The sequence below is a fragment of the Rhinolophus sinicus genome, linkage group LG04 (genome assembly GCF_036562045.2).
Source record: "Rhinolophus sinicus isolate RSC01 linkage group LG04, ASM3656204v1, whole genome shotgun sequence".
Taxonomy (NCBI): Eukaryota; Metazoa; Chordata; class Mammalia; order Chiroptera; family Rhinolophidae; genus Rhinolophus; species Rhinolophus sinicus.
In genome coordinates this window covers 110,737,822-110,765,102 of record NC_133754.1, presented here as the reverse complement: position 1 = coordinate 110,765,102, position 27,281 = coordinate 110,737,822, and the positions used below count along the sequence as shown (strand labels likewise).

The 27,281-nt window shown below is 43.2% G+C and overlaps 1 protein-coding gene and 2 pseudogenes across 2 annotated transcripts in view; 2 read left to right on the top strand and 1 right to left on the bottom strand.

Annotated features, from left to right (window-relative positions):
* SHC3 (SHC adaptor protein 3) overlaps positions 1 to 27,281 on the bottom strand; it is a 249,842-nt gene that overhangs the window by 146,828 nt on the left and 75,733 nt on the right. For both annotated transcript variants that reach the window (XM_019713789.2, XM_074330218.1), the window contains exon 2: positions 19,913 to 20,723. In XM_019713789.2, the coding sequence (XP_019569348.2) occupies positions 19,913 to 20,368 (456 nt within the window). In that variant the 5' untranslated portion in view covers positions 20,369 to 20,723. The remainder of the gene's footprint in view (positions 1 to 19,912; positions 20,724 to 27,281) is intronic.
* LOC109435717 (putative ribosome biogenesis protein RLP24) lies at positions 7,746 to 8,483 on the top strand (annotated as a pseudogene).
* LOC141571097 (MICOS complex subunit MIC26 pseudogene) lies at positions 20,731 to 24,493 on the top strand (annotated as a pseudogene).

Below are 27,281 nucleotides of genomic sequence, written 5' to 3'. Positions count from 1 at the left end.
AACATCTATTTAGTGCTTCTATGAGCCAAGCACTCAGATAAAAAAGTGAATGAGAAAAACCACTGACTTCAAATTTCGCTTTTTTGTCTTCTGTTCTTTTCAAAGCATGAAAGACACATGTCCCTTTCCCTGGCTGGCAAATGGTAAAGCCCTGTAAAACTTGCATATGTTTCTGCATCCTGCTTGATAATCAGACAAGAGCAGGCTTTGCACTTCACACAGCCCTCGGTTACAGACCCACGTCATTGTTGACCACCTGTGTGAACGTCAGCCAATCACTGAACCTTTTGAGTCTTTGTTTGCCCGTCTGTAGAACGGGATTACTGTGAGGAATATAGGAAACGGCATGGATTTCAAACAAGCAGTATCACGTGGTGCATAATTAATGCAAATACACATACTGTATTCTGGACATGCACTATTCATCCACAGCACCGTCCTGTAATAAGCACCATTATTTCCAATTGGCTGTTCATAAAACTTGTATCAAGTTACACACCCATTCACCACGTGTGAGAGCGCCTTTCCTCTCCCTCTTTGCCAACTCTGCAGGATACGATTTACTTTTACTTTGTTACAAGAATATGCATGCTCGCTCCACGCACCCCTCCCTCAGACCTTTCACTCTGTGCTCCTGACACCTAGAAATTCTTCCTCCCTGTTCATGTGCACAAGTGCTGCTTACATTCAGCCTTGAAGAAGTCAAATCCCCACTTACCTCTAGTTCATGTTAACATGGCTGCCTTTTTTGTAATTATTTTTTTTTATTGAGACATAATTCACATGCCATAAAAATGCATCCTTTCGAAGTGTACAAGTCAGATTTTTTTGGTACATTCACAATACTGGGCAACCATCACCACTATTTAATTCCAGAGCATTTTCATCACTCCGAAAAATAAATCTAGATAGCTCCTGGCAATCACTAATCTGATTTCTGTGTCAACATACTTGCCAATTCCGGACATTCTATATAAATGGAATCGTATGGGCCCTTTTGTGTCTGGCTTCTTTCATTCAGCACAATGTTTTCCCAGGTTTGTCCATGTTGGAGCATGTGTCAATATTTCACTCCTTTTTATAGCTGAATATTGTTCCATTGTGTGGATAGACCACATCTGTCTACCCATCCAGCAGTTGTTGGATAGTTGAGTTGTTTCCATTTGGGGGCTATTATGAAGAATGCTACTGTGCATGTTCATGTACAAGTTTTTGTGTGAACATACATTTCCAGTTCTCTTGAGTGTACACATAGGAGTGGAATTGCTGGGTCTTGTGGTAACCCCATGTTTAACATTTTGAGGAACCACCAGTTTTCCAAAGCAGATGCAGCATTTTATATCCCTACCAGCAACCTATGAGACCCAATTCTGTTACATCCTCACCAACAACACTTGTTATTATCTGTCTTTTTATTGTAGTTATGCTGGTGGGTGTGATGTGATATTTCATCGTGGTTTTGATTTGCATTACCCTATTGACTAAAAATGTGAGCATCTTTTCATGTTTTTACGCCAACTCTATGTCTTTTTTTGAAGAAATGTCTATTCAAATAAATCCTTTGCTCATTTTTTAATTAAGTGATTTTTCTTGTTATTGTTGAGTTGTAATAGTTCTTTATATTCTGAATGCCAGTCTTTTATCAGACACATGATTTGCAAATATTTTATCCCATTGTGCAGTTGTCTCACTTTCTTGATTGTCTTTTGAAACACAAAGTTTTTAATTTTGGTGAAGTTCAATTTATCTATTTTTCTTTGGTTGTGTGTTCTTCTGATAGCATATCTAAGAAACCATTGTCTAATCTAAGTTCGTGAAGACTTATCCTTACGTGATTTCTATGAGTTTTATGGTTTTAGCTCTTACATTTAGGTCTTTGATCCATTTTGACTTAATTTTTATATATAATGTGGAGTCCAACTTCATTCTTTTCTATGTGGATATTCAGTTGTCCCAGCACTATCTGTTGGAAAGATAATTCTCCATCGAATGTCTTGGCACTCTTGTCAAAAATCAATTGAACATAAATGCATGGGTTTCTTTCTGGTATCTCAGTTCTATTCCATCTATATTGTCAAAGAAAGAAATTCCAAACCTACAGAAAGGTTTAAAGAGTTTATCTGAGCCAAGAGTTGAGTGTCAGACCCAAAGCAAAATCTCAAAAGACTGAGAAAGTGCTCCAGAGAATGGCAGTTTTGCAGCTCATTTTATACATTAGAATCAAAGGAGAAGACGTAAAGAAGGTTGCATGAACTCCATTGGTGATAGATTAAGGGGGTGGGAGAAAGCAAAGCAGGGAAATCTCTGGGATTGGGTAAAAAGCAAAATGGAGAGACACATATTTCTTTTACATTGGCGGGTGCAGGACAGTTAATATTTAACATACATAGGTTATAGAGGTATGTGGATAAACGATAACAATGAGGAGTGTTTGGGTCATTTCGTCCCAATACTGGGGTGCTTATCTCTGGAGGTCTGGAGAAGAGATCATTCTGACATTTTATCTTGGATGCACAAAAACAGTGGACAGGGCTTGCTCAAGGTAAAGATTAATCTGTGATATAGACCTAGGACATGATTTCCCATTGTAACCTGCTCAGATAGGAATTTTTATGATCAGAACACCCGGTGTGGTTGCTTTCAGTTACTGAGTTAGTCAATCCTGCCAAGTAGCCCGTTTTCATTCACAGTGTGTCTATACTTAGGCTGGTATCATATTGTCTTGAAATTGGAAAATGTGAGTCCTCTAACTTTATTCTTCTTTATCAAGATTGTTTTGGCTATTCTGGGCACGGTTGTATTTTTTAATTATTTAATCAGTTTGTTTAATTATTCAGTTAGTTTCTGACTTCCTCACCAGAATGCAAACTCCAGGAAGGCAGAGACCATATCTGTTTTTTAATCCTCAATTGTATCTTTTTTATCCCCAATTGTATCCATAATTGTACAGGACCTGACACATCACATAAACTCAGTGCAATGTGTTGAATAAATAAATGAATGAATGGATGAATTCTCAACTTTTTATAATGATAAGTATTGGAAACAGAATAAATATTCAAAATAGGAAAATGTTTAAGTAAATTATAACACACTAATGGGACAGAATATTATGTAATCATTAAAAAACCATGTCTTCCAAAAATATTTAATGATTTGGAGAATCACTGAGCCTGATCTCAATTTTGCATATATGAAAATAAGAGATGAAAAAAGTCATGGAAATTTTAATAGAAGTTATCATGGAAGTTCGTGATTACAAGTGATTTTAATTATCTTCTTTATGCTTTTCTCTATTTTCTACATTTTCTACAATTGCATGTTTTGCTTTCATAAAAGAACACTAAACATTATGAACTGAAAGTATCCATATTCATTAAGTTGTGCACAGACTCTGGATATGCAATAATAGTTGATGATTCCCTTTCTATGATTTTGTTAGTGGAGCCAATCCTTAGTGACTTGAATGGCTTCAGATTCTACCACGGGAGGTGGCCACATGTGATGAATGGTTTTTGAGGAAATCAGGGTTAAAGATGTAGGGTTGAAAGTACACTATAAACAAGCTCCTGCCTCATTCTCATCTCTGACTTGGTGAATCATCACTCAGCCACATGTGACAACCCAAGGCTCAGGGTGAGCTGTGAACTCCACCTCTTTCTCCCAAATCCCCAGTGGTGACCAGTGCACCTGAGCACATGTAAGGCTACTAGCCATGCTATCAAACAGAGTTCGAATGTCATTAACTTAGGAAATTTGTGGCAACTTCAAATTCAAGCAAAATTCTGCCCTAGAATTTTTAGGTTTGAACAATCCTTTAGCATTGGTAAAGTTAGCTGTGACCCAACCATCTTAGCAAGTCCGCCACAAATGCTTATGTTCAAGGGCACCTTCTCACAAAATTTTCAAGTTGGCCACACCCTTTCTTCAGTATATGTAACGTGGTATATGTAATTCTGTCTGGTATTGCCAGTAAATAACTTGAAGATTCAAAAGGACTTGATTTAGTGATGCTAAAGTTAACATTGTTTGCCATGAGTGTTTCTATATACTTGAGGGGGGAAAAACTCTAGATTTCATCAATTAATTAGCTTACTTTACTTTATATAGGATGTTGTCATTGAAGTCATAGATTTATAAAATTTCCTCTAAAAATGGGCTTAAATTTATTGAAAAGTTACTATCCACACTAGAGGAAGGAGCCATACTTAATGGCACTAATTTGGCCAATATTGTTAGTACTTTTTCATTTAAAGTTCATGGATATAAACTAATCAATGAATGGTTGCTGAGGTCAGAATAGTGTATACCCTTGGGAGGGTGCTGACTGGTGGGGGCACAGGAAGCTTAGCAGTGCCTGGGAATATGCTTTAGATCTTGGTCAGGTGTTTTTGTGGGCGTGATATGTGTGTATGTGCTCACTGAGTTGAACACTTATGGTTGCATGGTCTACTATATACTCAACAAAAAGAATAAAAGATCATTGCTTCTAAGAGAGCCCTTGAAATGATTTCATTTTTAATGTTCATCTTTTTCTGGTAAATAATGTATACTTTGAAAAATACAAACATCAAAAAATTAAAATCATTTATAATCAACCCACCTACTTCCTTTGTCAGATTTTTTTCAACTTCCATACAGGGAAGAAATTGGCCTTATGATAAACGTTGTTTGAAGCCCTATAACATCTCAGCTTCCCTTCACTGGCCTGTGGGGCATCTCTGGCAAACTCTTTATCAATACCTGTCAACTTTGACACCGACACTGGAAGCTGCCGCCACACAGACACCATACACCCCCAACAAGGTCTATTAGCAACATCTATGTTTCTCCGTCCCAAAAAGCTTCAAATCCAGTTGCTGGTATTTACTGTGTCACTCACCCTCCATAACACGCCCGTGATGTTTCTGCTGCAGCACCAAAGATAATTTGCAGAACCTGTGAAGCTAAGAACCAAAAATAGGGACAAAAAGAGCACTCAGTCACTTCCGACACTCATCCCATCGAGTCTCAAACTCATGTCCACCTCAGTGGCACCAAGAATGGCACTGCACTCTCCTGTCTCCTGGAATGGACTCACACGAGTTATGACACAGAGTCGGAGTCACAATCTTGTGATATGTACTTTCTCCCCAATAAAGAAAATGACTAATCAACCACTTGGAAGGTGGAGGTCGGCCCTGACTCATGGGACTTTGGAGAGGTGAGCTCTAGATTCAACAATAGGGCCATGGATGAAGCAAAGTGCGACACGTCAGTAAGTGTCTGCGGCCTGCCAGACGCTATGTCAATTTCCCTACAAACGTTCATTCACTTCACTTCCGGTTGTAGTCACCCCCACTTTAGACAGGGGGCTTGAGGCTCAGGTGCACCTCCACACAGCAGGCATCACCCCTGGGAAGTGGAAGATTAAGAGTTAAATCAATTTGTCCCCGTGTCCAGAAAACCCAGGGTACCTATTGTAAAGAGTGAAGCCAGACATGTGTTTTCAGTGCGGTGGGCACACAGGGATGTGAGGAGAGGATGCTGCAAGATGGTCTTGTGGGAAATAAATGGGGTGGGTATTGAAAGAGATGACTACTCACTTCAGTTTCCTACTTCCTTTGTCAGATTTTTTTCAACTCCCCTGCAGGGAAGAAGTTAGCCATTTGATTATATTCAAACCCAATGTCTAAGTTTCCTCAGCGAGTGCAACAATTCTCTCTTAATCTTTCATGCCACAGAGAAATTTGTATTAATAGAAATACCATATAGGCTTTCATCAAAAGAGCTAAGATGCCTTTGTAAGTGTTAGCCAGTGGCATGTGTCATCTGCTTCATTTATGACAATGAGGAAGCTGAGTCATGAGAGAGGAAGTATGATTAGGGTTTGGTTAAAAGTAAACTACTATATTTCGTTTAATCTGAAAGTCACAGTAATGCAATAGGCCACACCACTACTCAAAGTCAAAGGAAAAGAGGGAAGAAATATTCCAAAGATACATATTAGTATTACAGCTGAAGCCATGTTGTAGCTAATGTGAGAAGAAGGCCAAGCTGACCCGCCCTTTCTATTCTAATGTGTCACCATTTACACTCTTGTCCCCACTCTGACACTAGGCTAGCTGTTTGGTCTTAGGAAATGCATTCTCTCCCCTTGGGCATTGGTTTTTCTTCACTTTCAAAAAAAAATAAATAAATAAATTATTGGACAAGATGGACCTTGATGGTCGGCTTAGCTCCTTTCTGCAGCTGAACCCCAGCCTTACTGCCAACAGCCAAGTCCAGCTGCCTTCTTTGCTGCAGACCCACTGGGTTTTAGGCCCCAGTCTCAATGCTGGGATTCCATCAATTGGACCAGATGCTATCTGGATATCTAGTTTTGCATTCTATTCAGTGCCACAGCACCTTTGCCCAGACCTTTGCCTCACTCTCCTTACACTTAGGACGCAGCTGTCAGCTGTGGTCTGGACTAAAACAACTGAAAACAGGGCCAGGCTCTCTCAGGAGCCTTGTCATGACCACAGGATCTATTAAGATCACCCCTGTTCCATTCTAGCTATTGGCGATTTGTATCTTCTCTCTTTTTATATTTGTCACTCTTGCTGGGTTTCTCCATCTTATTGATTTTTTTTCTATTTAATTTTTCTTTTTCATGTCATTAAGTTTGCTTTTATATTTGTTATTTCCTTCCTGCTGCTTGCTTTGGGTTTATTTTGGGGTTTTGTTGTTTTGTTGTTGTTGTTGTTGTTTGTTTTTGTTTTGTTTTTTTAGTGCCTTGAGATAAACACTTAGATTACTGGTCAGAGAACTTTTGTCTCTTCCAGTATAAGCATTTGGGGCTATAAATGTCCCTCTCAGCACGGTTCTAGCTGCGTCCCACATACTTGGTATGTTGTAGCTTCATTTGCACTCAATTATATTCCTTTGAAATGTCTCTTTCATCCCATGGAATATTTATAGGCATGTTGTTTAATTTCCAAGTGTTTGGAGATTTTTCTGTTGTCTTTCCTTATTGATTTCTAATTTGAATCCATTGTAGTCAGAGAATACACTGTATGATTTCAATTACAGTTGACCCTTGAATAACAACATGGGTTAGGGTGTCGACCACCCAAACATTCAAAAATCCACGTACACCTTTTGACTCCCCAAAAATTTAACTAATACCCTACTGTTGACCAGAAGATTTATGGATAACATAAACACTCAATTATACATATTTTGCATGTTCTATGTGTTATATACTGTATTCCTACAATCAAGTAAGCTAGAGAAAAGAAAATGTTATTAAGAAAATCATAAGGAAGAAGAAATACATTTATAGTATTTATTGACCCATGCAGTTCAAACTTGTGTTGTTCAAGGGTCAATTATTTTGTTTAGATTTGTTTTGTGGCTCAAGATATGGTCTATCATAAAGGATATTCCATGGGCACTTGATAAGAATGTTTATTCTGTTGTGGTTTCATGGAGCACTCTGTATTTCTACTAGATTCTATTGGTTGATTATGTTCTTAGTTTTATATATCCTTGCTGATTTTCTGCATGACAGCTTATCAATTGCCCAGAGTGGGCTGTTGATGTCTCCAGCTCTAATTGTGGATATAGACTAGCATTTCTGTACTTGTTTCTGTTACAAGGATGGGCTCATACTACACACATGTTGCATCACGCTCTTCTCACCGTGTGAAAATCTTTTCCAGGGCTATGTCATTTCTGTTCAAGCTCAGTGTTTGAGTGGTGGGTCCCCACGCAGGTTCAACATGTGTATGGAAAAGTGTCATTTCTGTTTGAGGCCCATCTACCCCAACCACAGCATGATGTTTGTCTGCAACAATTGTAAGATGTTCAGATTCTGTAAATCCCAGTATCATAAAAACTTTAAAAAGAAACGTAATCCTCACAAAGTCAGGTAGGCTAAAGCTCTACCTGACAGCTGTAAAGCAGCTGGTAAAGAGCCTACAGTGGATGATTTATTTGAATTTGAAAACAGTAAAAATGAACCTGTCAAATACCAGCGAGAGCTATGGAATAAAACTATTGATGCAATGAAGACAATCAAAGAGATCAAATGGAAATGCCGAGCTAAATTTATAATAAACACGTTAAGGAAAAATAAAGAACTACAGAAAGTTCAGGACATCAAAGAAGTTAAGTGAAACATTTATCTCACCCAGACCCCTTTTGCAGACAAAGGAAAGCAATGGAAAAGAAAGTGGTACAGAAATTACAACAGGATGTGGACATGGAAGTTGTTTCTGCAAATCTTACTGTCTGTAACCATTTCTATGGTGCACTGGCTAATCTACTTTAGAGACTCAGAATGTCTAAATTATTGCTTTGTGGTTCTTTTTTTACATAAAGTGACTCAAATGAAAAGGTGATTTAAAATATATCTCTCCTCCATTGCTATCTGCAAAACATCAGTTCAATGCTAAACTTCATGGATAGATGTACTTATGTAAATCATAAAAATTCTGTAAATATAGAAGTGACTTGTGGACATAGACTTGTCATGCCACTGGTAATGGCACTAGGCAGAATTTATGTAATAACTAATGATAAAAATTCATGGCTAGTGATATATAAACTAAAATTTTCTTTGTAGTAAAAAAAAAAAAGACAATCTTTTCTAGTCATAGTAAAAAGACTCTAATTCACTGCTTTAAATGGCTTCAATATTACTGCATGGTGTGACTGCACCAGAACACATTCCACAATTCTACTGTGGGACAGTCACTTCATTTGATGGGTAGCATTATTCCCAGGGACAATTCCACTGGCCTTCTCAATTTCAATTCTGAGTTTTGATGACAGTGGCTGATGGTTGGAAACTCCCAGTAGCTGAGAGGCCTACAGTAGGCCATTACACATTAGGCTGTGGGCGGTAGAGGCAAGTCTATACCGAGCGTTTTGATAAAAAGAGGTGTGATTCTAAAAATCATCAGTAACACTGCATGTAGATCATAATGAACAAGCCATGAAGAAAGCCCCATCATCCTTTCTTGGCAAAAAGAGCAGCTGTATCTTAGACAAACATGAATTTATGCCACAGTAGTGTAAGCCCATGAACTAAGACCCATATTATTCTTAGGACAGGACAAAGCTCTAAAAATAGAACATACACCAACTGAAGCCAGAACTGCAATTCCACCAAATTCTTTACATGAGCAGTCTCTTACATGTAATTTACAAACTCAGATGCAACAGATAAGAGAATCCAGAAAATAACAAGATCAAGACTGTTGACAGAGTGGTAAGGGTTTAGCTAGGAATGGAGAAGCCTAAGGAAAACATAGCTCCTTCAAGGACTGTCACCTGGTAAGACAGGACATCAGTCTTGCAAAAGACAGCCAGACGGAGCGAGGTCATCATGTACAATATAAGAAGAGCCAGCACTGGACTGCTCCCTCTACTAAACAGGGAGCGTTCTTACACTAAGAGCCTTCAACCTGTGTTACTGATCCACGGCAGCTGATTGTGCTGCCCTCTAACTGCGGCTGGTCTGTGATGGGATGTCTTTGCCATCCCCTGGGCAAATGCCGTGCCCATGCCCACCTCCAAAGCAATTCTCACTCTGATTTTCCTGCCTTGAACATTCTCTCTCCACCTACCCAGATCTGGACAGTCTTTCAGGATCCTCCCCCAAAAGACCGCCACCCCTCAATGAAGCCTTTCCTGGTAACTCCAGCCCACTGTGGATCTCTCACCTGGTCATTAGCACCTTGTTGAACATGTTCTTGTTTTTCTTTCTTTTTAAAATGAAACAACTTTTCCCACTCAACTGCATTGCAAGTTCCTTTTGGAAAATCACCCTGCACCTCTCACAATCTACAATACCTTCCACAGGACAAGGTGCATAATAGAGCCCTCAAAAAAATACTTGCTGATATATTCATTTCCCCCAGTTCTTTTTCGTAAGTCCCATGTGCTTTAATTAAAGCTGGGGCATGGGGATGTGTCCAGGAGCTTCGCTTTCTGTTTGGAAGCATCCTGGTGGAATTTGGCTGCACAATATTTTAACTTAATAATAATCATTGATGGCTCTCACTAAAGTTGATTCTCTTGCTATAACCCTCCTGTAATTAGGTTTAAAGGGAAAGGGCAGACAAAAACAGAATTCATGAGTCTGCTAGCGATGCTTCTGGTCTATGGAATAGCCTGTAAAGACTTTGAGTGGGCAGTCTCATGCATGCCAGTTCACAGAAAGAACAATTATCAAGGAGCTTTTAAATAGAACAGAATTCAAAATGTGCCTCTTTGGAGTTAAATTCTTAAACACCAATAATATATAAATAGGCCTATAGGTCACCCTCCTGACCAGTGTCCTACAGCCTCCTCTATCTCTCCATCTTCACATCTTAAGTGTTTGTCATAGGCTCTTTGCCCAGGGAAGTCTTGGAAAGGACAGCCGACCACCGTTCCTATAGTTCATGGCCTATATCACACACATGTAACCCAGCCCACAGAATGATTTACTTGAAAGCAAGGAAACTGAATTCATCTCGGGTTTTTAGGGGCCCCAGTGGTAGGCATCCGGTAGGTTCCCACTTTGTGTGGATTGAACTGATGAAAAGAAAGGCAAATGCACAGAGCTGGGAGACCCTGAGGAGTGAACACTAACTCTGCCCTCATGAGAGACAGGAGGGGATAGCTGCTGGGTCTTGAGAGCTGACAAAGCTTTATTCTAGGCGAAGATGAGGTGAAGAGAAGGGTCCAGAAGGGGAGATTTGAGCTAAGGCCAGAAGGGCAACTTGTTTGGGGAAAAACAAGTTATTTCTTGCAGTGGAATATTGGGGGCTGAGGCGCAAGTGGTGAAGAGCAAACCATAAAAGTCTGCATCACGTAATGAGGAGTTTGGATTGAATTCCACAAGCAAAGCAAGCAACAGAGAGCTTTGAATTAGGGAGATGAGACATGTATTTTACAAAGAAATGATTCACCACATTAACAGGAAAAGGATGAAAAATACAAGTTTATCTCACTCAATGCTGAAAAAAACTTGAAAAACTTCAAAAACCATTCCAGACTTTTTTTCTTTTTTTAATTTGGAAAACTAGGGTTGTGGGAAGTTTTCCTTAACTTGTGAAAGTGTCCATCACAGTAAAGGTCCTCCTCCATGGTTGAGAACAGAAGGCCTCACTCTGCAGCCATGAGTGAAAGGGACCTTCACCAATAGAATTATCACTGTACTCTAGGTCCTGCCAAAGCAATAAGAAAAGGATTAATATTAGCTACAACTTATTGTACGCACAGGCAAAACTATTTGCCCAAGTGCAAAGGTGCAGGTAGAAGAATGTTCATTACTTTTTAACTGTGAGAAACTGGAAACTATCTACATCTCTAACAACAGGGAACTGTTTAAATAACTATTAGCACATCCTTATATTTGACTATTAAGCAAATACCAACAAGAATGGAGCAGAATTACAGGTACTAAGTTGAAAGATTTCCAAGCCATTCTAAGTGAAAAGAGCAATATATGTAGAATGTTTTGCTTTGTGTAACAGAAAGAAAAAAAAAAGATAAAAGACAGGAATAAAAAGAATAGTGTGTGTGTGTGTGTGTGTGTGTGTGTGTGTGTGTGTAAATATAAATAGCAAACAGTTGATGGTGATTGTCTCCGAGAGGAAGGAAATTAGATGTATTGGAAGGGGAGTTGAGGGGAAACTTTAAGACATTTCAGTGAAACTATATCATACTTTTTATCAAATTTAAAAAGAGTCTTTCCCAAAGCACTCATCTGAAGTTAGTTTTTTTGTAATAATCACAGCAGGAAATGATGTAAGCATGAATTAGGACAAAAGGAAAACAAAATAAGAAAGATCTGAAACCCTGTTGAGAAAAATGGGAGTTTTGTGACTGAACAGATGTAATGGGGTTAGGGAAAGGAGGTACTCAGGGATGTCTCTGCAGCCTCGAATTTGGGGAGTTGGTGAACAGTGACACCATGCATAAGGAACAGAATGCAGGTGGGGAAGGTCGTGAATTCACTTGGAGACACACTTCACTTAAGTGACCCATGAAATAGTGTGTGGCCATGTTGCATGGAGAGTAAGACATACAAATCTGGGCTCAATGTAAGCCGCTGGCCTTTGGCCCATGACACTGGTCCAAGCCAGCATCATCCCTCCTAATTTCTCCTAATTGTCTCTACTTCCATTCCTGCTTTTCCAGTCTGTTTTCTACACAGAAGATAGAATTACTTTTCAGAAACTCTCCAGTGGCTTCCCACTGCATTTGCCTGGTGCTGGCCTTTGTCATAGGACCCCCTGCCCACCACCCTCCCAACTCAGTGCACTCCAGCCACACTGGGTACTCTCAGTTTCTATATCCTCCTCCTACAATGGGCCCCCAACACACTAATGCACTAGCACATTTGCACACATAGTCACCCATCTTCCTGGATAATTTCCACTCATCATTTGGAGTTCCATTTTGGTATCATTTCCTCAGAGAAACCATCCTTGACTTCTGCATCTCCACACCATGTGGTTTTTCAGTATTTTCTCTCATCTGTCTCCCCCATTGGCACCACACAAGCAGAAAACGTGCTTGTTAAATTCACCTCGATAGCCCCATCTCTTAGCACAGGCCTACTCAATAAACTCAACAATCACTCATTGAAATAACTGATTAGCATAGAAAATGGAGGAACAAATTAATGAGTAGAGGAATGGAGAGGTAAGACTGTTCACAAACACTCTAGAATTAGAAACAAGAATTAGAAATAAGAAAAATCACAGCTCAGTTCTTTAGATAGTGCAGCCACCACGGCCTCACAAATAACTATTCTTTAAAAAGCCATGTCTCCAACCCGGAGGTCAGAAGGAGGGTCTAGAGGGGGCCTGAGGGCTGAGGTTGGCAGAATGAGCCAGGGGCGACCAAGGCTGACAGTCAGACGTGTGAGGAGCGACATTCCTGGGACTCGCCCCGCTGCCGGCAGTCACATGGACGTGGACAAAAGATAGAAACTTCTCAGAGTGTGAGCTCAGTATGGCTCAGGTGCCCCATCGCAGCCCCTCTGGGCCAGCGCCAAGGTCCACTTGTGCACGTGGCCAAAGACCTTCCATTCAAAGCCCAGCTTCCTGAAAAGGGCCCAGACTTGGCTACTTGCATTTTCTAGTAATACTTGCTTGCTCTTTGCTCTCTAATTTGGTCAAGGCTGACAAATAGAAGCGCACATCAAAAAACTTCTTTAAAAATCCATGAGTAAATCTTAAATTCAGAAAATTGCACCTACAAATTATTATTATTATTTAATTGGGAAAAAAATGCATGGCGTTTCCATTTTAGTGGTGACACACCTTGGTCTAGAAAATCTGTTTCACCTCCTGGGTCCTCTGTCCCTGGCTGAGATTCTGTAGCATGGACACATAAGATGGCTAAATTTCCCACCAGTGACCTTGCTCCTACCTCAGTGATAACATTCGGTGTGACACAGGAGGCCATTTGAGCCCCCACTCCAAGCAAGTACGCACTGCAGCCACAAACACTTGTCTCATCAAGACCTGTTTCACCGCTCTCCTTGTGAGCAGGGGTCATAGTTCATCTGTCTCATACCCTCATTCATTGTCCACCCAAAACAAACCCTAAGGGAATGTCTGAGGAATTTTTAAATGTGTCTCCATCTGGTGCCCGCAGAAATGTTAAGGAAATCTGAGACTCTTCCAGGCCGGCTGCTTCTTCACTTCTTATTCCTCATCTCCATTCTTCCAGGGATTCTGAATCTCCACAAGTGTTTGGGGTCAACTACTGGTCACTCAAGATAAGACTTCAAAAGCTTTTTAAGTATTTGTGATGGTTCATTTTATGTGTCAAATTGGCTGGACCACAGAGTGCCCAGATGTGTGGTCAAACATGATTCTGCATGTTTCTATGCGGATGTTTTAGATGAGTTAAATCAATACACTGAGTAAAACATGCCCTCCCTAACGTGGGTGGGCCTCATCTAATCAGTCGAGGGCCTGAATAGAACAGAAAACGCTGCTCCTCCCCCAGTAAGAGAATTCCTCCTGCCTGAGGACCTTCCAACTGGGATAATGCTTTTCCCTGCCTTCAGATTCAAACTGAAACATTGGCTGTTGCTGGGTCTTGAGCCTGCAGACTCACGCTGCAGACCCTGAGACTTGCCAGCCTCCACAATTGTGTGAGCCAATCCCTTATAACAAATTTATTTCTATATAGATGTACATCCGATTGGTTCTGTTTCTCTAGAGGACCTGGACTAATACACTAATGTTAAAAACAATTTGGGGGAACCCCCACTTCTAAAAGGTTTGTCTCGTTGCCACAAGAGGCCACACCTGGGCCATGAGGTCGGGTGGTCCCGTGGCACTGGAGCAGGGGAGGCTCCCACACTCATCACCTGGGCTCCTATCGTCCGGTGTCATCATCTCCGAAGGAGAAATCATAGAGGTTACCGGCCTCCTCATAGCACTGCTGGGGATCGCCGAGTCCAATGCAGGGACATTCGAGTGCACATGACACTGAACGTGCTCTGCCACATTTGGAACCGCTATTAGGCCCAATCTGCACCCTATTCCTCAAAAACTTGAGTTCTGTCCAAGCACTGAGGTGGAAGGCCCCAGCCAGCCTTGCACGATTTGAGGAGGTAGATGTGGGGGAGGGGGTACTAATGGCCATGAGCTGACACCTGTTGAAGCTGGGTGCTTGATGCCTGTGGGCTCATTAGACCATTCTCACAATTTTTATGTTGATATGTTTTGTATGTTGTATGGATGTCTGAAAAATCTCCATAACAATGTTTAAATTTTATATAGAAAGGTTTACAAAAGAACCAGGTGAGTGACATCGCAAGCATGCAGGGCTGCAAGCAAGAGAAGGTGGACAGTCAGTTTCCAGAATTAGAGTCAAGGGATGTTTTTCTGGGGGTCTCAGGGCCCATCTGACGTGGGCCTCAGCCTCCCAAGGCTGCTCCTCTCCTCATTCCTGCTTTACAGAAATAATTCAGTGCTGGGGACAAATACCTGTTCACCCACACACCCTCCTCCCAGGACACCTGGGGGCAAGCTCTCCTCCTGCTGAATGGGCTGCGAGGACATAGATTCAGCAGCAGCTCTGCTGGGGCAGCTCAGAGCATCCACATGGAGGCCAGAGGGAAAGGAAGTGAGAGGGGATGTGCCAAATCCTAAGAGGTAAAGGCTCGTCGGGGCCCAACGTGACATGGCCAGCGAGCCCAGAAGTGTGCATACACTGCGTCCATCCCAGGACATGCGACCAGTCATTGAGGGGGGCTGGCTCTTCTACACAAAAACACTGAAAACAGTCATGTTTTCATTGCTTTAGCCCAAGAGGTGAAAGCTTTCTCTTACTCCTGCTTTGGGGGAACACATCAGGGGGCCCAGTTATGTGGTATTTCTGCTGAACACCAATTCAACGGCCAGTTCTTCTCAACAAAGTGAGAACCATGTTATAATTTTTACATTTTTTTAAACAGAAGGTTTCTATTTGGGCAAATGGCATTAGCAATGTTTAATATTTGCAAAGCAAAAAGCAATAGTATTAAACACATCGTTTGTAGTCTAGACTGCCAAACAATTAGACTGAATAGGAATTTGATAAAATAAAGTTTGAATGAAATCTTTGCTTCTTTTTCTGCCTATTCAATAGACGAAAGTGAGAAAAGTCTCATTTGAGGGGCTTTCACTTTCGGGAAACAGCACATTCAGATGGCACACCAGGATGGCTTCAAGTCTAAAGTGGGCAGTGTTATAATAAAGAGCTCTGAACAGTTTTCTCAGAAAGCCTTGGCTTTGAAGGTTTCAGATATTCCAATACTGCTGGCATCAAGGACAGAACAGCCAGGTGAGAACCTGCTCCACCCCTCAGCTCTTCCCTCTCCATCGTTCCCCTTCCCTACACTTCCCCCGCAGGAGACTGCAATCATGGCTAGAAACCCAGGACACCGCTAGAAGGTGGTGGAACTTGCCAGACCAGTTATGCAGCAGGAAGGCCAGGCTGAGCCCAGAATCCAAGGGCCAAAGACTCCAGGGACAGACAGACACACTAAGCTGCCACCAGCTGCCCGGGCAAGAGCAGAGGCTGATCTGATCCCAGCCAGAGGTGCCGTGCTGGCCATGCAGAAATAAGATGCGAAAAAAGCCAGCTCACCAAGAAAAGCAGCCACTGGTCCTCTCCTTCCAGGTACCTGGTATCCAGGTTTTCCATTACCAGGACTTTGCTTAAGTAATATTTATCATATCTTCCTCCAAAATATGACATATGCTCAAAGATAACACAGTGGAGAAGGAGAGGAACAAGAAGTTACTCTTTATAGGACTAAAGTTTCATCAGTAGCTTATCTTTCAGAATTATTTTCTCTTAAACATGAACATAAACAAAATGGATGACATAATCAGGTATTTCTGGAAATATGACATTTACTCTTTTCTAACAAGAAAATAAAATGGCCACTGTTCAAATCATCACAAGTTGTCTGTGTGTGTGCGTGTGTGTGTAGTGTGTGTGTGTGTGTGTGTGGTGTGTGGTGTACCTGAATATTACCTTTGGAACCTGCTAAAGACCAGCAGCAGCCCCCATGGGCACTTGGTGTCCTAGCCAGCTTGGACTCTTGGGCAGTAGAATTTGAAGGTGGGCAACAGCGTGATCTTTGTATTTCTATCCGTTTTTCAGGTCTAAATTTAAAATGTTCCAAAATGGAATTGTAATAAAAGTATTCATTGTTCTTTGTTGCTGGATTTTCCTTTTCTGTTTATCAAGGAAATATTTTCTTGTTCATTTCCTTTCATGTCACCAAAGGAAAAAGCCAAGTGTCAAGCATACTTGGAGGGATACAAAGGTGTTGCAATGCGGCCTCTGGACATCAGTGCAAACCTAGAGTCTGCGTGGGTCCAGGCTTCCTCTTTTGCATAACCTCCTGCTGTCGTCAGCCACAGACTCAAGTGATGGCATGAAGGACAACAGACATGCTCTGTGCTTTGAAATCTACAGCTGCTCAGGAATTTGTCCACTTTTAAATTTCATATCCATCATTAATTAATATTACAACCTGCTGTTCAAATAGCTAGATGTTTTCTAGATAATCAAAACCCACCAGACTTCTGTATTTTAAGGTTTCCACTTTCGTGTAATTGGATTAAGTTGAAATATTTTTGAATAATAAATCTGTGTGCAATATCCTAATATTGTCTGTAGGTACATATTACTATGAGGCGGGAAACCTCTAATTATAGAGCATATGATTTTCCAGGAGACTGGAAAACATTTTAGGGTTTCCTTCATTTAGAAATAAATTTAAGTCAAATACAAGAATAGTAAGTTCTTTCCCAAACCCTAAGCCTTTAGATTTTACAAGTGATGTACAGTGATGTTAAAAGAGTGCCCCTTTCTATCTACCAGAGATCTTTAAAAGCAACAATACCAATAAAACTACTCATAAATCAGCAAAAAGACCAAATTAAGGTGTTTTTTTTCAGTTTTGAGATTTTTCAAGAAAATATGTTCATGGTTTTAAACTCAATATGCGTGATGTGGAAATGTCCACCAACAGAGGGCCATGTGATCACGTGAATAAAACGTGTGCACACAAGAAATTGTCCTTCAGCATCTGGTCTTCTGTGTGATTCGAAACTTCTCCAGGACAGCCTGAGCTTTTGCTCACGTGATTCCATTGTTCACCCCCGAGGATGGAGCAGGCGATGGCATCAGGCACTAACTAGCCATGCTATGCACCCCAGCTCACTGCAACCCTTTAGGTGAGGCATGACAAAGTGACCCCAAGCCCCAGAAGACCATGGGCAGACCCGACCCAGCGCTATGCCTGTTTGAGTAGCTGCTTCTGGGTGTCACAACCTTACACCAACAGAATGGCCCAACAGGGCAGACTTGTTTTAGTGGTTCATCATTACTCAGCCACGACCAACCTGGAGAGCTGGATATCTGCCTTCATTCTTCAAAAAGCAAGAGCAAAGCACGAAGCCAAGGGAATGATTTTCTTTTTTAAGGAAATCTTTAAAGGCAAAAGTAGATGCCTGACCACTGCGCTGTACACCTAAACCTGATGTAAAATAATATTGAATGTAAACTATAATTATATATATGTGTATATATATATATATATATATATATATATATATATATATATATATATATAATATATATACATATATATATTCATGAAATGTAAAATACAGCATAGGGAATATAGTCAGTGGTATTGTAACAGCTATATACAATGTCTGAGGGGTAATAGACCGGGAGCGGGGTTATCCCCTTGTGAGGGGTGTAAATGTCTACTCATTATGTTGTTTTGTACACCTGAAACTAAAAATAAATAAATGAAGGCAAAAGTTTGACAATTCCCCCTCCATTTGAAAACTACCCTCTATATTCAACATGGCCGGTATAGAAAGCTTTGCCAAGGTTGATTTGTCTCTTTTAAACATGGGCTTTTATTTATTTATTTATTTATTTATTTATTTATTTATTTATAGCAATTATACTAACATGCTGGACGTGTTTTATTCTGGTGTCACTGTTTAACCTCAAAGTTGTCGGGGGGTTTTGTTTGTTTTTTGTCTTTTTGTTTTTGGCTTCTGGTTATATATATTAAAGAAAGAATACAACAAGAATATTCACTTTCTTTTATAATAAACTCAACCAGATGTGTATATTTTATGCTGACTTACATCTCTTTTGTGAAAGACATTAGTCAATTTTCAGAGGCTAAGATGAAGCAGCCTTTGCGGCTCAACGTTTAACACTGATGATTACATTCCTTTGTCAGTACTTTTTAGATACAGATAATCCACAAAGTTAACTGTTTCCTTTAATATTCTGATTCCAAAATTACCCAGATACAACATTTTACCTGGGAATGTCATCTGTTGAATTTTTAAAGTGGATCTGCAGCCAGTATGTACAGACCAGGTATCCTGCAGGTTTCTCAATTGACACCATAGGGATAGATTTGTCTTATTGTTTTTCTTAAATAAAATGCCATGCCTTGGGGTGACCAGACTGAAACAATGCACCTCTGACCCTGTCTCCTGGTCTGGGACGTCTGCCCAGCTGTGGAGCCCGCACTGTGATAGCTCCCTGCTCTCTAAAGGCAGAACAGAAGCGCGGGGCAGGCCAGTGGTCAGTGCTGGGTATTTGTTCCTACACATGATCTTAGCCAAAAGGCCGAGAAGCCATATTTATTCCTTAAATATCATAAAATACTTGCCTAAGGGAGGAATTTTATTGACCATATCAGGCGTGATTTTATAATTTTTTGTATTGGAGGAAAAAATCTTCTTTCCAGGCTGTGGCTCCAGATGCCCCAATCTCAGCCCCCTTCAATATGTTTAAATGACAGACTACAGTCCCTAGGGAAAAACAGTCCCAAATTCTCCTCCTGCTGCTGTAAACCAAAACCTTTAGGTAGGAGTGAAAGGCAGACACGAAGGAAAACCTTGATGGGTAAGAAAGTACAGCTTGTCTTACATAAAACAAGACAGCATTTGGCCGGCATGACCAGGAGCTGGAAATTCTTGCTGTGGGGAGAAGGAAACCACCCACCTTGCCTGGGGCAAACACAGCAGAAGTAGTGCCACCACCTGCATTTCTCATCGCAGGGGTGCCCTATTCTTTCAAGTGTGTCCTAGGTAGGCCTGAGGTACAGTTCTCAGGGATAGGGGCCCATGCCTAAGGAGCACAGGCCGGACACATGGCAAAGCGAAGTGGTGAAGGCATGCCAAAGGAGTGGAGCCAAGGCAAACCAAGACAGAATGAGGTCACCGTTTTTAAACCTTCTCGCAATGGATGCGCAACCGGAGCGTTTGGGGGGTCCTGTCCCCGGTGCCAGGCAAGCTAGCTGCGAAGGAGTGCGCACCTCCTGGCCTCCAAGGCTACCCACCGTGGCGGACCCAAGCTTCCCCACCCGGCTGCCCGTGCCCGCACCCACCTTAACGACGTAGGTGACTCCGGCCCCCAGCACCTGCTCACTGGCTGGGGGCGCGCGGGGCGGCGGCTCATCGCCGGGCCGGCCCTTCCTGGCGGCGCGCATGGCCGGGGCGCGGGGGCCAGGGGACGAGCTGCCGTCCGGGGCGGCCAGGCTGGGCGCGCTGCAGCTGCCCGAGAGCCGCGCGCCCGCCCGCTCCCTGGCCGCCGACAGGCCGCGGAGGCCCGAGCTGGAGAGTTTCAGGTGGGACACCTTGTGGAGCAGGTGGCCCAAGCTGCCCGGGCCATCGTCGGGCGCCTTGCGCAACGCGTCTCCAGACACCAGGTAGGGGGCCGCCGCCGGGGCCGCACGCGCCGCCGAGACCTTGTCGCCGCTGCTCACCGACAGGTTGTGCAGAAGGTCATCGACCGATGTCACCGAGTCATTCCTGAAACGGTTGTACTTGGTGCGTGGAAGCATGCCCCTCCGTGGGTTCGCCGCATCCGCCCGGGCGCTGCAGGTGCGGGCGCGGGCGCGGGCTGCCACGCATAGCAGGCGAGCAGCTGTTCCCGGGGCGGACGCAGCGGCCGGGACCGCGGCGGGGTCGGGGGCGCTGGAGGGAGCGCAGGCTTCCCACCGCTAACACCCCGCGCCGCCTTGGCGGCGTAGCCCCGGCCCCGGACGCGGCTGCTGAGGGCGGCACGCTCGCTTTTCAAAAGTCATAGTTTCCTCTGATGAGCGCCCAGCTGCTTGGAGCTGCTCACAGCAAAAGCATGACTCACTCCGAGAGGAGACCCTTCTCAACAAAGGCTCGGTGAACACTGCAAATCACTTCCTGTAGCAAAAAAAAAAAAAAAAAAGAAGAAAAAAAACCACATACACCCACTAACGGCACACTAGAGCCAATCAATTCTCAAATTTCTTTTTTCTACCTTCCCAGATATTTCCTTCCAACCTTTGATTTTTCACTTTCCCATCCCCCCCCTCAGCATTTGTGCCAGAAGTAAATCCAGTTTTTTTCAGATGATCTGATGAACTTTCTGAAACCCATTATTCTACGCTAGGGTTTTCTCTTCCCCATCAGCCCATCTGTGTGAGCCTGTAAGTATCTGACAGCGATGCGTTAAAATGTGACGAAGTCTTTTTAAGAATAAGATCTTCAGCAGATCCTCATGAATTCTGATTTGGAAAACAAGCAGGAACTGTCACTTAGCAAAAAAAAAAAAAAAGAAAAAAAAAGTGGGGGGAGAGGGGATATTCAATCCCAGGTAAACATAAATTACCACTTTCCTTGATATTTCTTTTCAAATTAACAGAGCGCACATGACAAATGTCTCTGTGGCAATACAGTTCCTCCAAAACAAACAAATAAAAAATCGACATATGAACTCCTGCACAGAGCCAGTAAAGGTCTCTTCCCTGCTAATTTACAGCAGACTTTCTCAGCCAGGGTTAAGTTGAAAACCTACTTCCAAAAATAAAAGAAAAAAAAAGGGGAAGAAGAAGAGTGCTTCTTTGATGAATGACAACAGGCCCCAGAAATCCATTCCAAAAAAAGGTCTGTGCTTGAAGCTTTATTCTAACTGAATGTGTTCAAGCTCTGGAAAAATGCCTAAGAAACACTACAAATACATGTCAATGTCCCTTCGGTTGTGGCTTGCAGCCCTGCAGTAAGGGAAAGAAAAAATGCAGCTGCTCTCCTTACACATCAAATCCGCAGGAAAATGCCCCTTTTTCTTCAGGAATCAAACTCAGGCTGCAAGAGCAACTCACAGGCCTCGCTCTCAGAGAGCAGGGCATTTGAGCAGCCCCCAGGAGGTCTGCGGGGCTCAAACCCATGACTCCTGTCACCGTGGGCTCTGCTGTCTTTCTCATCTTCCTTGGGCATTGAAATAGCCTGCCCGACACAGTGAAACGTTCCCTGTCCAAGTTTCCAGCTACCTCTGTGCAAGCAAATGAATTTACCTCTAGCACGTTATCAGGTCACCCTGAGTCTTCTCACACCCACGACTAGACAAGTGACACATGAGGCACCCAGCCTTGAAGAGCTCTATGGAGCAACTGTAACCAGTGCCAGTCACGGCGGGCCGGCTGCTGGACACAAGAACACAGGGGAGCAGCGGCTCCGGCTCAAGGCTGCAGGCCTAACAGGGCAGGCGCACGGCTCTCATCTTTTCCCTTCCCCTTGCTTGCATAGCAACAGCAAATGCACACCCCAAAGATGATTGGGGTGGTAATCAACCCCCCACCCCACCCCCGCAAATCTAAAGCGAAAATGCCCTATCATTCCCAAACCGTGATCTTCATTAGAAGCAGACAAAAACAGCAAAATGTGAATGAAATGCTGTTTGTGTGAATGAAAGGGCTAGCGAGCGAGCCAACGTTTCTGTGAATGAAGCAGGTCTTTGCAGCGGGCGCCAGGCAATCCCCTGGTTCCAGCGGCCTCAGCCAATGAGCAACCGCCCGGATGACTCATTCAGCAAAGGCCTGCTCAATAGTGGAAGGTTCCATTTCAATCAAAGGCGGGATCTTTCATCCAACGGCAGTGTGGGGGAAAAAAAAAAGCTTGCCTGAATACAAAGATGCAGGGAGGAAGGAACCGCTGTTGTGGAGAGAGGAAAAACTAGTTTTTCAAGGAAAATCAAGAACGGTGAGTCAGGTAAGAATGTGAACAGAATTGCCCTCTTGAAGGTGAGCTGTGCCCCCAAATTTTCATTCAGCCATTCATTTACATCAGGGAGCAACCATGAATGTGCCATTCGGTTCAGAATTTATTATGAATGTACAGTGAAGGCACATTCAAAACCTAGTTACCTCGCCCTGGATTCTTTTTGTGAAAGGCATGTAAAAACGCACCTGCACGTCTAAGTCTCCAAAAAGAAAACAACAACAACAAAAAAAAACCCCAAAGCTACACCGTTAACCCTTTAGCCAACAGATTTATTTTTTATTGTGCTGAGGCAAATGGAGAGAAATTGGCCATTTTAAAATATAAATAGCAACATAATTGACTACATGTAAAAAGATATATAATCAAAGAGAGTAATAGTCCAAGAGCACAATAGTACAGTGAAACCTCACTTATCAAGAAGGTGGTATCAGCGTTTTGGAATGTAGAAGAAAAGCAGAAAGAAACCCCAAAAGCAGCTCAGCACCAAAAAAGAAACCTCCAGCCCAGCCCAGGAGCTCATGGCCCCTCCCTCCCAGGAACACCCTGAGAGCCTCAGAGGGGTGTTTCTGCTTATTGTAGACACTATCCCCAATATCATCTCTGTGACAACGCAGAAATGGATGACAGATACAATTCTCATACTTTGGCCTCATAGAAGAAAACAAGAGAAAAAGAAATCATTAAAAGTCAGCCTTGAGACTCAAGAAAACCAGGCAGCCTGGGTCATTTAGGCAGCCGGGTAGCCTTTCCAGATTTGCGGTTTATCTTTTGAAATCTATTCATTTAAAAATGTACTGGTTTTCTATTGCTGTTGTAACCTCAAAATCAGTGGTTTCAAATGACATAAATTTATTACCTCCCAGTGCTGTAGGTTAGAAGTCACATGGGATAGAGCCGCCGTTGCCAGCGCCATGTTCAAGGTAATTCAGAGATCTTTGGGGCTGGCCAGCCTGAGCCTGCTCACCTTCAAAGTCTATGCATCACAGAAAAAAGGACACACCTCACAAAACTTCTGTGGGGGTTAATGGGCTTTCACTCTACTCTGTTCCTGAGGGTCAATCTAAACATGTGGAGGAGCCAAGGACTCAACTTGAAGAAAGCATCTCACATCTCCGACAGTATTGCCAGCCATGTACAAGTTGGTGTCAGGAAATACATTCCCAAACTGAGCCCAAGATGCAAAGTTTGTTAGTGGGGGTTAAACAGCTATGAATATCTCCAAAATGCACCTCCTAGTTTTTTTTCCAAGACTTGGTGTTATTGGGTTTGCTGGCATTGTTAGACTTCTTTTGGCTAGAAGTTCAAAAATAAAAAAGCTGGTCTATCCATCTGGTTTCATGGAATAAGCTGCCTCTCTTTATTATCCACAACAAACCATCATATTTGTCCAGGTCAGCGGGGAGAAATTATATGCTTGGGGTTTACAAGGACACATAGTCATAGACGATTTGTGAAAGGAGAATTTTCAAAAGCCAGGAAATGTGACGAATTCACCCAAAAATAAGTAGAATACTCCATGTTCTGTCCATTTGAATCAGTTATAGGTAAACATTGGCGATGCCGTACAGTAAGCCAGTATTTCTTCAGAAAAATGGCAGAGAAGTCAGTACTGAATGTAATAAACTGGCTTTCTTCTTCAGGAAAAACTGTATTAGGCCCCTTGGTTATCTTGAGTGATGCTATACCACAAGGGGACTAATCAGAAATCCTTTCACCTAGAGATAATGTACAAGCCTTAGAACTCCTTGTTCTCATGTTGCTATTTACGTATACAATTAAAATTCCAAGTTAAAAAAAAAAAGTCCCCTGGGAAAAAGTCCACAGGTGGGCAGGGCTGCGTTTTTTTTCTGGAGGCCTTGGGGAGAGTCCTTCTCCTGTCATTTTCCCACTTCTAGAGGCTACCCGTGCATTCCTAAGGATGGGCCATGAGCTGGGCTCTGGGGAGGACTTTGCTCCTAGAAGGTTTCATCCTAGCAAGACAGACAGAAAATCTAAAATTAGCAGTATAACCTAGTACAATGCTATGTGAATGTTTTAATGTGTGTGAGATACAAACACTATCCAGAGGGGAGTGTGCTGAGCGTGGCCTGAGGATGTCAGGGGGACTTCGGTGGAGTTTTAACGGATTCCTGGGATCTTCCATGTGGAGGAGGGGGAGTCCTCAGGAGGAGGTGCTTTGTGGGGAACAGCTCAAGGCTGAGCCAACTCAATGGCTCCCGGAGTCCCGTGTAGATTGTTGGGTTGGTGGGAATGTTTGGAAGCCAGGCCACTGAAAGGGCTGGGCCAGGAGGGTCCAGGAATAACGTATAACTCCCTTGAGATGCACGGGGAGGCCGGCAGGAGCTTGAGAGGGAGACACAGTCAGTTTTGCATTTTATGTGGACACGTTGACAGTGGTGTTGGACAGCTCTGGGGAATTGGAGAGGGTAGTAGGTAACAGCACAAGTGAAAAATGATGAAATCTTGAAAGAAGGCAAAAGAAGAGTGACGGAAAGGGAGGGATGAGTTTAAGATACAGTGAGAAAGTAAAATGATCTGGATAAGAGATGAATGAAAGAAAGTAGAGCAGGCTGGCTTTGTCTAGAGACAGAACTGAGATACAGTTTGGGGTTCAAGATGTTTCTTAGAAACCAACCTCCATGAAGGCAGAAGGACACAGGATGGGGCAAAGGAAGAAGTGGAGCTGTATAAAGTTACACATGCTCCAGCCTGGTAAGGATCGCCCCTGAGTATGCCCCCCTGGGGCCTGCAGGGCCCCTGCTTTCTCCCTTGCTCCTCACTCCTCCCTCTCTCTGCGGTCCCAGGAACACGGTCTCCAGCCAAGTGGAGAGCCCCCGAAGGAATGGGCAGTGTAGGCCACCTGCACACCACATCCCAGCAGTGGGGCAGGTGGTCTGGGTCTGTGGAGTCTAGGAAGGGTCCTCTGCATCTCCTGGGAGATGTATGCAGAGCAAAGGCTATGCTTCTGATTTGGAAGGTGAGGCTGAGTGAGTCTCTTCCCCAAGAATTAAGAGCACAGATGGCTGGAGGAAGAGTGAGTGCTGGGTTCTGAACGTGTAAGAGCGCTGGGCACTTCCGTGGAGTGCTGAGGAGCAGTCAGGGCTGGAGGCCGAAACTGGAAGGTCATTGGTTTCGCATCCCACGTGATGAGGGTTGTGGGGAGCGAGGAGAGCGGCGCAGGGTTAAGAAAAGACAGTAGCTGTGAATAGAGTTTAAGCGGGGCCAAGGGCCCTGCAGTCTCAAGGGCTGGGCTGGGCGCCTAATCAGGCCGACACATTAGCTTTTATTAGTTAGGTGGGAAGTAAAGGAGATAAAGCTTGTCAATCTCAAGATCTGTGAATCCCATACACCATAATAGGAAACTGATTCAAGCCAATCACCCTTGCCTGCAGGCAGCAGAACCATAGGTCTCAGGATGTATGTACTTCCCCACGGGACAAAACCTATATGCATATGAACAGATGGAGAGCACATCATTGAATCTCTTCCCTTGCAGGTTTTGGGAAGGAATGCAGCCACAGAGGCAGAGGCTCTCCTTAGCCAGGGGAAGGTGGGGGGCTGTGCCCACCTCTACGAACACAGTGGATTCTCCTGTTCGTCCCCACTTGACTGCACCTGGCTTGAGTTGTCCCCACCCCCACCCCATGGGGAATCTTACTCGTCATCTGGCTGACCAGCCATCCTCCAGGGCCAAACAGGGAGACATGAGGTGTAAGCACAAAGGTGAAGCAAAGTCCCTGAAAGGATCCATCTCACAGACTCTCCTTTCTTTAGGGGCAGGTACAAGGAGACAGACGGGTAGGCTGCTGTGTGACAACAATTGGCATGCAGGTGACGTCAAGCTCTTCAGAGGCTGGTATAAACTTAGGAAGGAAGAACAACAAGAAGGGATCTGAAGAAATACCTGACTTCCCAGATGGGACATGAGAAAAAATGGTCAGGATTGGGAGAATACATATGGAAATCTGTTTGATGGATGCCATGTGTCCTATTCCATTTATGCCACCAAAGCAAAAACACCACAGACTGGGCACCTTTAACAACAAACATTTATTTCTCACAGTTCTAGAGGCTGGAAGTCCATGATCAAGGCTCCAGCAGATTGGTGTCTGGTGTGAACCCACTTCCTAGTTCATAGATGCTATCGTCTCCCTGTGTTCTCATGGTGGAAAAAGAGAGGGAGCTCTCTTGGGTCTCTTTTATAAGGCACTGATTCCAATCATGAGGGCTCCACTTCCATGACCTACTTATCTCCCAAAGGCCCATCTCCAAACAGGATTAGGTTTCAGCATACGAGTTTTGGAGGAATACAAACATTGGTTTCAAGAGAAAATCAGTGATGGCTAATAAGTGCAGTAGTAGCAATTGTAACTACTTTGATTGAGCGTCCCCATGTGCCAAGTAATGTCATCTCCTTTGGATCCCATGATGTGTGAGATAGAGTTTACATCCTGCTCTGCAAAGAAAGATACTGAGGATCAGAAGGGTTACAAAACATGCCAGAGCCACCCAGCATTAGGAGCTGTCCGGACCGTCTGACTCACAGCCTCCCTGATTCAGAGAAGCCTGAGTAAGTGCATGCTAGGAGTCCCTGTTGCACGTGGTGATTACCCATCACTGGGCACTTCACAGGGAGAATGGAGGGGTACCACTTAGGTCACAGGATGGTCCTGAACAAGAAATGAGAAAATGAATGGAAAAAAATCATACTTTCCAGAAGAC